The sequence below is a fragment of the Gossypium hirsutum genome, chromosome A06 (genome assembly GCF_007990345.1).
Source record: "Gossypium hirsutum isolate 1008001.06 chromosome A06, Gossypium_hirsutum_v2.1, whole genome shotgun sequence".
NCBI lineage: Eukaryota > Viridiplantae > Streptophyta > Magnoliopsida > Malvales > Malvaceae > Gossypium > Gossypium hirsutum.
In genome coordinates, this window is record NC_053429.1 from 119,952,661 (window position 1) to 119,964,729 (window position 12,069).

Sequence of the window (12,069 nt, forward strand, 5' to 3'; positions counted from 1 at the left end):
AATTAATAAATATATGTATGACTCAAATTTAGATTTAATATGACATATTTTATGTAATAAATTTAAAAAATATATTGCTATGTTTTGTCATATTTTATGCAATGATAAAAGAGTTTAATAAAAAATAATTGATTATATATTAATAAAAAATATCAATATTTTCATTTATATTAAGTATTTTAACATAAAAATATATATAAATATTAAAAATATTTTTATTGTCGTATCCTACCATATTTTTTTAAAAATTATTGTGTTACTATATCTGCATCGTATCGTATCCGTATTGTGTGTCTATGTCTATGCTTTATAGGCTGACATCAACATGCCCCATAAAAAAAAGTCATTTTTATATAAAATTTTGTATCTGAATTATTTTTCGTAAATAAATAATTTATTGGTTAAGTTTTGAAAAAAAACATAAAAAGCCTTTTTTTTTTATTGGAGTGGAAGAGGATCAGATTGGGGGTTCCACCAATAAATGTTATCTCTGTATCTCCCCTTTGAAGTTGCTTCCTTTTTCACGTCTTCTTCAATCGCACCCTCTTTATTCTTTGCTCATTCAGGGTCTAATCAAGCCCTAGGCTTTCATCTTTGCTCTAAACCTTTCCTGTACTCTCAATCTTCTCCATGTCTTAAGTCTTAACCAAAACATGTTTAGTTTCCGAGTTGTGGTGCTTATCTTGGGATGCCTTCGGTTAACTGAAGCTGAGAGAGATACCCTAAACCCAGGTGATAAGCTCATTTCCATTTCATCTGATAATCTTGTATGGCTTCTTCAGACAAGAGTACCATCAGACTTGGGATGACAAAAGCTATGGTATTATTTGGCTATGTGGTACGCCCAAGGCACGTTGACGTCAAACAACCATTCCATTTGGTTGGCTAATCGAGACAATCTCATCGCAGACGACTCGGGAGTTCTTGTCCTAGATGATACTGGACTGAAAATTACACGCACCGGTGGGAATCCTATCCAAGTTTTCTCACTTCAATCTACCTCTACCTCTATCACCATCAACACTTCCGATATGAAGGTGGTCTTACAAGATTCGGGAAATCTTGTTTTGCAAGGTACAAATGAGGAAAATAGGGAAAACGTAGTATTGTGGCAAAGCTTTGACCATCCAACTGATAGTTTTCTACCTGTGATGAAATTGGGGGTTAGCCATGGGAGAAACTTCTCACTTACTTCTTGGTTCAGTGATTCAATCCCTGCGTCTAGGTCGTTTACAATGGAATGGGATCCTGCACGAAATCGATTAGTAGTTCGGCTTAGAGAGAGGATTTTGTGGACAAATGGTGAAGATTTTGAAAATATTGGCCCTTCGGATCCATTTAATATGAATTATGATTTCACTAATGTTTCTAATCCAAATTGGAAGTACGTTTATTATACTCTTGTAATTTAGTCAATACACTCTTGAAGAGCGAAGGAAAAACTGTAGGTTAGTGTTGCAGGACGATCGGGATTTACAACTTAGAGATATCTATACAATCAATTTACAAATCTGTGATAGTAATACCACAAAGAATGGTTGCGAGAGATGGGAAGGACCAAAGTGCCGAAAGAAAGGTGATAAGTATGAATTAAGAACCATATGATATACACATAAAGATTCTTTAAATGACACACTATATGGAAACACCAATCTTTCCTTGAACGATTGTAAGGACATATGTTGGAAAGACTGCAAATGTTTGGGAGTTGAAGCGGAGAAGGACCTTGGTTGTCGATTTATTTTAGGGCATTATGAAGAAGGTGTGTTGGATGGACTTTCATTTCAACTTATAATTCGCAACTGTCCAAGTTTAATATCGCATGCTGATGTTCCAATCTTTGAACTTGTTTTGATTCGGTAGTATAGTATAAAGACAATCAAATTCATGAATACCTCTCCTGTTGTGTACATTGCTTGCAGAGTCGAAAACTTGGATATGGATTTTAATCTCTCTAGCAATCGCTCTAATGATCATAGTACTGCTTTCCACTCTGTTTTATTTGAGAAGGCGAAGGCAAATTAGAAAGGAAGGTACTAAAATGGAGGGGAATCTCAAATTCTTAATCAATTGATGTTTCAGTAGTATTCTTTTTTTTTAATGTATAATTCAACTTTGCTTTGAACAGAAGAGTACCTACTTGACTTAATGACTTCAGAAGATGCAAGTGACGTATCAGAACTTCAAACTGGAAACAATGGTCGTAATCTAAACATATATACAGCAGGTTTAATCATGTCTGCTAAAAATGGCTTCTCACCAGATAATTTGCTTGGAAAAGGAGGCTTTGGAGGTGTTTGCCAACCGCCCCATAAGTGAATTAGTGATAATGATTTCATCAATCTGCCTCTAACACTTGAAAACTTGTTAAATCATTAGGGAACATTGGGTGATGGACAAGAAGTTGCAATAAAGAGATTATCAAGCGGATCAAGCCAAGGGCTAGTGGAGTTCAAAAATGAGCTTATACTTATAGCCAAACCGCAACACACAAACCTTGGCTCTTAGGCTTTTGCGTTCAAGGAGAAGAGAAAATGCTTGTCTATGACTACATGCCTAATAAAAGCTTGGACACTTTTATCTTTGGTCGGTAGTACCAACTCTTTAGTTATTTCTTCAACTGTCGATGCTAATTTCTATGTTTACATTGTCTTTTTTTTTTTCCTTTCTAACAGATGACTCCAAAATGAAGCTATTGAAGGGATAACTCAAGGGCTACTTTATCTTCATAAATACTCGAGATTGAGAATAATTCACAGAGATCTGAAGTTGAGTAACATATTGCTTGATGAAAACATGAACCCCAAGATATCAGATTTTGGGTTGGCCAAGATATACATAACGAATGCAGCTGGATCAAATACGAAACAGATTGTCGGCAGATAGTAAGTACACACTTCCTGTTTCCATGTCTTGTCCAATGAAAGAATATGGTTATTAACTGTACTGTTGATGAATTCATGCAATAGTTACATGTCTCCTGAATATGCAATGGAAGGCATATTCTCTGAAAAATCTGATGATTACAGTTTCAGAGTTATGGTTTTGGAAGTTGTCAGTGGTCAGAAAAATAGCAACCATTTTGAGTTTGATCGTCCACTTAACCTGGTTGGATACGTAAGTTCATATCATTTTCTTGCAGTAGTTAGCATAGACTAAGCTTTACCGATATAAAACAAACACCATTTTTTTTTTAACCCCATGATTGATGTCTGCAGGCATAGGAACTACGGAAACATGGTGGAGCATTACAATTAATGGATCCGGCTTTAAGTGATTCATGTTTTAAACGATACCAAGTTTTAAGATGCATTACATTGAGTCTGCTATGCGTGGAAGATAATCCATTGGATAGGACAACGATGTCTGATGTTATCTCTGTGCTAATTGGAAAGATGCAATTGGCATTGCCAAAACAGCCTGCAATAAGGATTGTAGAAACATATATAGAGAGCAAAGAGGTGGAAATTTACTCATTGAACGGCCTAACCGTGTCTACCATGGATGCAAGATGACCAAAAGACTTGTACTCATGTTAATTTTTATGTTTTCCAGCCAAGATTATTTTTTTTTTATATTACACCAGTGTAAAAATTAAAGTAGACTTATATATTTTCATAACTATTTATATAATTAATCCGGTCTATTTATATTGATCATACATATAAAATTTAATGTAAATTTAACTATTTATTTTATATAAAATATTAATATGTTTAATAGACTACATGCACATAACATATAATTGCTTATTGACAATTCTTTCTTATATGGTTATAGGTAGGGGAATAAATTTACGACGTCGTATTGCTTTTTGTACTTTGTTTTCTAAAAAAGTTTAGATTTTTCTTTATCGACCTAATTGATTATTGTAAAAATGGTTTGCAGCCATTGATGAGCATCAAGACAGGACCACTTGTTCAAACTTTTGAAAGTAATATCCTCAGCTGGACGACTTTTTTTTCCTGATGAAATCCTTTTCTGTAAGACTTATGATTGGTTAAACGAGCAGTGGTGGTGCCTTTTCTGAAAGTACATCTGTTACATGTGCGGCAACTAAAGCAAAGGTGAACGCTGTTTTAGGACAAATTCCCTAAACTGCTCGGCTCATGAATTCCTTTCTCAGTTTCCCCAAACCCTAAGTTTCTGCTCACACTTTCCTCATATTTCAGGTGATCAGGTCAGTCTTCCCTAAACGTTCTTAATATTCCTGTTAGGGTTTATTTTCCCAGTATATACATGTATACTTATCTGCTGTTTTTCCCTTGAATGAAAGAAAATGGGAAACTTTCTGGGTGTTCTTCTTACATCTGGAAACCCTTGCGATGCTAAAGAATAAATTTTGATAGAAAAAGATGAACGTCTCGATTTTAGATTTTATGATGTGGGTCAACTTCTGTTTATCAAAATAATGACCTGTTAGTGATTTTTGATGTTTTCGTATCTTCTTGGCTAGCATAGTAATTGGTTCAGCTTTGAATATTCCATGCTTCCCCTTTTGTTTTGCTACAATTTAGGGTTAGTAACTGCAAAATAATAGATTAGGTTGTGTTCCTTTGGTTTTCAATTCAATTTTAGAATTACACTTCAACAGCTTTGTTCATATGACATTCATGAAAATCTTTTGTTTTTGTTTATCAAGCTTTGAAGATTCCTTAACTTTCCCTTTGTTTTGCTACAATTTTAGTAATAGTACCTGCTGAATAATAGATCAGATTGTATGATTTTTGGTTTTCGATTCTATTCTAGAATTACACTTTAAGAGTTATTGCGAATGAACTTGTCTCAATCTGCATAGTTCTGGAATTTGATTGAGAGTTTGATTTTGATATTAGAATGGCTTCAAGTGATAATGGAAATCTGAAAGAGCAAATTGAAGAATCCAATGATACTAAAACAACAGGGCAAATTTCTCTTCACGTTTCATCGTCACAAAAGATGCTTCTAAACAGTGAAAACCCTCAAAGAAAGCCATTTATGAACTTTATGTCTCCACCAAGTAGATTCAAGTTTCTCAACTTTAGCTCTGCATCTGCTAGTTTCAAGCGTTTAGCCGAAGAAAGAGATGAGGTTTCTCGGTTGGTGGCTTCTTCAAGTGGTCATAGGATACGAGAACGTCTGACTGGGGTTTTTGCTAAAAAGATTGATTGGGTTTCTCTCATGAAAATGTGTAAGGAATGGATTAGGGACCCTATGAATATGGCCCTTTTTGCATGGATCCTGGCTGTTGCTATCTCGGGTGCTATTCTGTTCCTTGTGATGACTGGAATGTTGAATAAAGCGCTCCCTAAGAAGTCCCAGAGAGATGCCTGGTTCGAAGTCAACAATCAAATTCTCAATGCTCTGTTTACTCTCATGTGTTTGTACCATCACCCTAAGCGTTTTTACCATCTTGTACTTCTTTGTAGATGGAAACCAGAAGATGTTTCCCGACTCAGAAAGGTATACTGTAAGAATGGGACCTATAAGCCCCATGAGTGGGCACATATGATGTTGGTTGTTGTGCTACTTCATATCAACTGTTTTGCTCAGTATGCTCTTTGTGGTCTGAACTGGGGATACAGGAGATCTGAGCGACCTCCTATTGGTGTTGGGATATGTATGTCATTTGCAATAGGTGCACCTGCATTGGCTGGTCTTTACACCATTGTTAGCCCTCTTGGGAAGGATTATGTTTCTGAAGAGGACGAGGAAGCACAGGGGGGAATTGATGCTGGTGAAATTAGATCAGAGCATTCAAGACGAAAATCATTCGAGAGGAGATATTCATTTGCATCCGGCGAGGGAGAAAGAATTGTTGAAAGCAGACCGCTCTGGAGTGGAGGGATACTAGACATCTGGGATGACATTTCTCTAGCATATCTTTCTGTTTTTTGTACCTGTTGTGTGTTTGGGTGGAACATGGAGAGGCTCGGTTTCGGGAACATGTATGTACATATTGCTACTTTTCTCCTGTTTTGTATGGCTCCGTTCTGGATTTTCAATTTGGCTGCTGTGAATATCGATAATGAGACTGTCAGAGAGGCTCTTGGTTTTACCGGAATTGTTCTTTGTCTGTTTGGTTTATTGTATGGTGGCTTCTGGAGGATTCAAATGAGGAAGAGATTTAATTTGCCAGCTTACAAGTTTTGTTTCGGACATCCAGCAGTAGGTGATTGCACGCTATGGCTATGCTGTTGTTGGTGTGCCCTTGCTCAGGAAGCACGCACCGGGAATTCTTATGATATTGTAGAAGATAAGTTCTTAAGAAAGCAAACAAACAATGGTAACGAGGTGCGAATGTCACCTTTACCTCGTGAACAAGGGATTGTACGATTTAGTTCTGACCCTAGTTCTTTGCTCGGGTATGGTTGTAGCCCAACCACGAGATTTACAACCAATTCTCCAAGTCCCAGAATGATTTCAAAGGAATATTATAGCCCTGACCGACAGCTTTCTACAGTGAAAGAAGAGTTTTCCATAGCAGTTAAAGATGAAACTATGATTCCACCTAGTCCATCATCGATGACACAGAGAGAAGAAACATAATCGTGGAAATTGACCAATGAATTGAAATACATTATATAAATTTCACATTTTCTCATACTTCCTCATTTCTTTTCCATTTTTGGGGTGAATATGTAAGTAAATTTTGGACTACAATGATGTTGTGGAGATATCTTTTTCTTAGCAGCATTAGTTTTCAAATGATACTGCAAATTTAGTTTATGAGTGTAAATTGTAACTTTGATTCCTATCCTTGGCATTAGCTTTACGAAGCAATCTAAAGCTCAAGGGCAGTTTCCAAACTCTTTGAAACTTCATATTGCTGCATGTACCTTTTTTTTTTTTGGTCGAAACCAAGGTATCAACTGTCGGCTGCTGTGACTAATCCTTTCGCCACGATTGCTTTCCAAAGAGATAAATAGTTGATTATGAAATGTGCTTCATTCCCACGAGGGGGGAGACTATCACATCACACCTTGTGGTATGGTTCCATGTACCTTATTCTTCTGTTTTGCCCTTCTTTTTTTACTCATCCTCACTATCAACCTTTTTAGTTATGTTATTTGGACTCAGCTGGATACAGGTATGTTCCTATTAAGCATGTTCGATTTCTTTTCATATATTTAGAGGATCGTAATTTCATACATGTTTAGATATAGCTTATTAGTTTGTAAAGTTTTCCCCTAATTAAGTTCCGAAAGAAACTCTAAGTCTCAAAATCTCGAGAAACGTTTGATGATCCTTTCTCATCTTCAAGCCAATAATGTGCAGGAGACATTCATTGTAAAATCTAACATAGAGCTTGTATCATTGTTCAAAATACTAACAAATTTTATTTTATAGCAATATTTAATAAAAATATTTTTTCTTGGAAGTCTAGTGTCAACAAAAGCAATGGTGGTTCTTTCACAACAAAAGCAATTTAAAAAAAAAAAGAATTGATGATGATGGCTTTAATCATTAATCAGATATGTAGGTGACAATGTTTCACATCAAAATTATAATGTGCATTACACGTATGAAATTAAATAATTTAATAGAGAAAGATGATGACTTTGTGGAGGTAATGGAGGGTGACAATAGCCACTTTTAGTCTTCTGTTAATTAAGGTAGGTGGTGTTGCCATTTGGCTACTTATTACAACAGTTAAATAGCGCAGGTCATTATCATGGCCAGCCATATACAAGCTGTCTGGTTATTGTTGGTGTTTCATCATTGCTGCGGACGTTAATTGTTAGTGAATATAAACGATAAAATGAAAAAACCCGCATTATAGTTACTATGGTGAGTGCTACGAGATATGCCATGCCATTGCGAGTAGGGATGACAATGGACCGCTATCTGTCTAACTTTACCCCATGCCCTTCACCATTGATAAACCCTTAACCAACTTGGCTGACTATTGATCATTTATATAATTGATTCCTTTAAAAAAAATCATATTTTATTTCAAAATTTTTATTTTTTTTAATTTAATAAAATTTTATATATTTTTTAAAATTTTCATATTGAATTTATATATTTTTTGAATTTTTTATAGTTCATATAATGTTTTTATAAATTTTATTTCATATAATTTAAAATTTTTTATATTTTTTATATATTTATTGAATTTTTATATATGGTTAGATATTATTTATATTTTTGGAAATTTGAATTTTTTAAGGAACACTACATGACGTGTTCTTATTGGTTGGGTGTCCCATTTTTCTTTTTTAAATAATTAACTTTTTGGACAAAAACAATACAAAATGATAATTCGAGGACCAAAAAATTAGGTATCAAATTGAGAAAACATATATAATTCAGGGTCTAAATCATAACATAAGCCTTTTAAGAATAATTATTATAAAATCCTTTAAATTGTTTTAATTCAAAATGAGTCCAAAAAAACTCAAGGGAAAAAAAATTAATAGTATTATTCACTCATAATTAAGAGCTCTCTTCATATTTAAATAATATCTTTCAATTTCTTTTTTATATTATATTATTTTTGTGTATATATAAAAAATTTATATTAACTTATTTATTTAAAAATATTTTATATATTGCAGACTTTATTTATTTAAAAATATTTTATATATTACAGACTGAGTCTTAAATTAGTTAATATCAATATTATTGCAATGAAAAAATATGTAGATTTTAAGCGTATTTATTTTTTATTTAAAAGTGGAAAAGGTTTATTGAAAATATACCAATGGGTTGGCGGAGGAAATGGGTGGTTGGCAAGATAGGCTGCTCAACATTATATCACCGTAGTTTGAAGTGTATTTAATTTTCTATTTCAGTAATTAGTCGGCTGAGTTGAGAAAATTGGTATAGCTACTTAAAAAAGAGATAAGTGGCTATGAATCATTAATGGTTAGAAAATGGTGCAACTTATCAAGTGGGAATAAAAGAGGATAAATGTATCATTAATAGTATGCTTATCAATATGTGGAATCAACTATTAACTAAGATATAATTGATTAGTGTCTAATCTAGTAGCACCTAATTGCTTGCTCCAGGAGCACGTTATTTTGTTGTGTTTATCTCTTTTTTTTTCTTTTTATTGTCAATTTTTATGCATTAAAATGAAAGAGAATATGACAATGCTGATCATCAAAATAATAAGGAAGAATCGTGAAAAGTTAACATAAGGAATGAAGTGTATAAATCGTCTTCTAAGAATCGTCATGTTGGTTGCTTTCTCACGGAAAATGTAGTCCATTTCCAATCTATGCAAAATACATTAGCTATCATATGGCATTTTATTTGGGAGTAACAATATCAAATATGGGTGAGAAGAGATTTATGTTTAAGTTTTATTATGAAGTTGACATTGGTAGGGTGGTTGAAGATGATATCAATTTTTTTTTATGAGTTTTTGAGTTAAAGTGTACAATTTATCGAAAGGCCTAATGTCGAAGGCATTGATAACTCATTTCAAAAATTATTAAATGATTGAACTTTTTTAATCTTAATTTCTCAAATAGATGAATCATACTATTTATCGAGTCGAGATTTATGTTGGATCGAAAATTAATTAGATCATATAATTATAAAATATATCTATTTTCTTTTGAGTTTTGACATAAATTAAAAATCAATAAATAAATTTATACATTATAGATTATATTATTGATATATTGATAGGTTAACCTCACACATTTATTTTTTATTAATTATAAAAAAATTAGTTTTAACATTGTTGGTTAGTATCATATTTAAAATAAAATCATTTATATAAAAATTATATATTTTTAATTAAAAACTTGGATTTTATTATTTTTAATTTATGCAATTATATTAAATGATTTTATATATTTATAATTTTATTAATTAATAATATATTATGTTATTTTTTAAGTACAACTTTTAAAAGATATGATCAAACTAAATAATTTCACATAAATATACAATCATATTTAATCTAATATTAATTTAGTAATATGATTATTGTTACTTTTAAACATATAATAGATAGATTTTAAATAATATAAAAAAAATCTTTAAATAAGGGTGAATAAAATTCGACTTGATTCAAAAATTCAATAAAAATTCAAATTTTGAATTAAATAGTTCAAGATAATCGAGTTATTCGAATCAAGTTGAATAAAAAAATAAAAAATTTCGATTTAACTTGAATATGAATCACATAATTCGAGATATCCAAAAATCCGAATAAGAAAAGACAAAACTACGTTGTTTCGATAAATGTTTACCTTTTTTAAAATTAAAAGTTAACACCATTAAGTTAAAAGATAAAACTACGTTATTTTAATAAATGTTTACCCATTAAGTCAAATGACAAAACTATTATATTGTTTATATAGTTAAATAATCTTGTACTTTGTCTATTGATTAAATAATCGGTCTATATAAATGCAACATTAAGTATAAATAATAGGATTCGTTAACTCAACTCGACTTGATTCGAAATTTTTTTACTTAAATTGAAAAAAAATTAAATTAAATTAAATTATTAAAATAAGATTCGTCAACTTAACTAACTTAAAATTTTTGATTCGATCTGATTGAATGTTGAATCCTAACTTTAAATGCAGATATCATTTTCAACCCATTAACTTATTGCAAGCATTGATGTAGCGATTACCAAAAGTGAAATCCACATGTACGCCAATTTCATGGTTTTCTGACTAACTCTTACATGATGATGTGGTTAAAGATATTTACAGAGTTCACCAATTGGGTGTTCCAGAAAAACGTCACACAACTTGCAAAATTAGGGTCGCTGTCATTTTAATTTCGGCCTTCCGAAGCATTGCCGCCTTCCAGTGATAGGTTGATAGGGAAGCAGTGCCTGCATTTTACGAGTTTGTCCAACCCTATTGTGATTGTAGCAAGGGTCACACAATTGGACAAGTTGTGCGGTTGTGCGAGGGGTTTCATCTTTGACCCCAAAACTATTAAATTAATCGAATACGAACAAAAATTTGTTTCGTTCATGAACAAACTCATTTAAGACTTCTAAAGAATCTCTTAATTGTTCCAAAGTAATTAAAAAAGATTCTTTATTTAGAGAGAATTCAGTTTAGATATAAGATACCTATTCAGAAATTTTCACAATTCAATCATATATGATGGAATCATCAAATATTTGGCCTTTTCGAACTCTGTCTATAATTCACTATAGTTTCAGGAAACAAAAAGAAGATGTATACGAATGAGATATCCAGTAATAAGAAGGAAACGGATTAAAGATGTAATGATATGAGTGATGACTTATTATTTCGATGAATCATTTCTCGTTTATTATTCCATTATTTTATAATTATTATTTATGTGCTTATTTTATGTATTTATTTATTTATAATACAATTATTAAACTTTATGTTTAAACTATTTTTACATCTAATAAAAAGAAATAATGTTTATGAATAAATGAATATACATAAAATTAAAAAAATAAATGGTTTAAACTGGGTTGATATACCAAAGAGAAGAGGAAGGTTTGTCCCCAAAGCAGGAGTTGCAAGTATAATAATCTAGCAATGGCCCATTTTTATTCTCCATTTGCTGTTTATTGTAGGAGACAAGCTGCGTTTGTCTTTATCTTACCTAATGTTGATTCCTACACATTACTTTTCAAATGTAGCATTCACTTGGAATAACCCATTCTAAATTAACCATGCTTCCTTCCAATTTAAGAGGAAAACTGAAAATTTTAAGTATTTTTTTATAAAAATGTTAAAATATTAGTTTTCAAATAAATTGTTTTATAAAAATATAATTGAAATTTTTTATTAGAATCAATTTTTCTCATTTACTTTCTTTTGATTTAATCCTTTAAAAATTATATTTTTATTATCGTAAAAATTACAATTTAATTTCGACCCCTAAAAATATCATTTGATTTCGCTCATGCTTTCTTTGTCTTTATTAATTTTAACTATCCAAATAAAATATACTTATATAATTTATTTTATTTCTTTATTTTATATTTTATATTTTTTTATAATCACTCACCCATATTTATTGTTTTGGATGTTTCTTAAGGGTAATTTACTAAAAAAAACCTATTTTCAAAATTATTTACGAAAATTAGCCAATTTTTTTATTATTTACCTGAAAGGTCCG

General features: G+C 31.6%; 1 protein-coding gene across 2 annotated transcripts; it reads left to right on the forward strand.

The window, feature by feature from the left end:
* Nucleotides 1-821: 821 nt before the first annotated feature.
* LOC107955759 (uncharacterized) lies at nt 822-6,788 on the forward strand. 2 transcript variants are annotated; one of them, XM_041116025.1, is made up of 7 exons: nt 822-1,762; nt 1,923-2,033; nt 2,129-2,293; nt 2,380-2,586; nt 2,676-3,117; nt 3,219-4,180; nt 4,836-6,669. In XM_041116025.1, the coding sequence occupies exon 7, from the start codon at nt 4,837-4,839 to the stop codon at nt 6,526-6,528; it is 1,692 nt and encodes a 563-aa protein (XP_040971959.1). In that variant the 5' UTR covers nt 822-1,762; nt 1,923-2,033; nt 2,129-2,293; nt 2,380-2,586; nt 2,676-3,117; nt 3,219-4,180; nt 4,836; the 3' UTR covers nt 6,529-6,669. The 2 variants fall into 2 exon arrangements, with proteins under 2 accessions (XP_040971959.1, XP_016667593.2); XM_016812104.2 differs by lacking the exons at nt 822-1,762; nt 1,923-2,033; nt 2,129-2,293; nt 2,380-2,586; nt 2,676-3,117 and having other exon boundaries at nt 3,861-4,172; nt 4,836-6,788.
* The last annotated feature ends 5,281 nt before the right edge of the window (nt 6,789-12,069 follow it).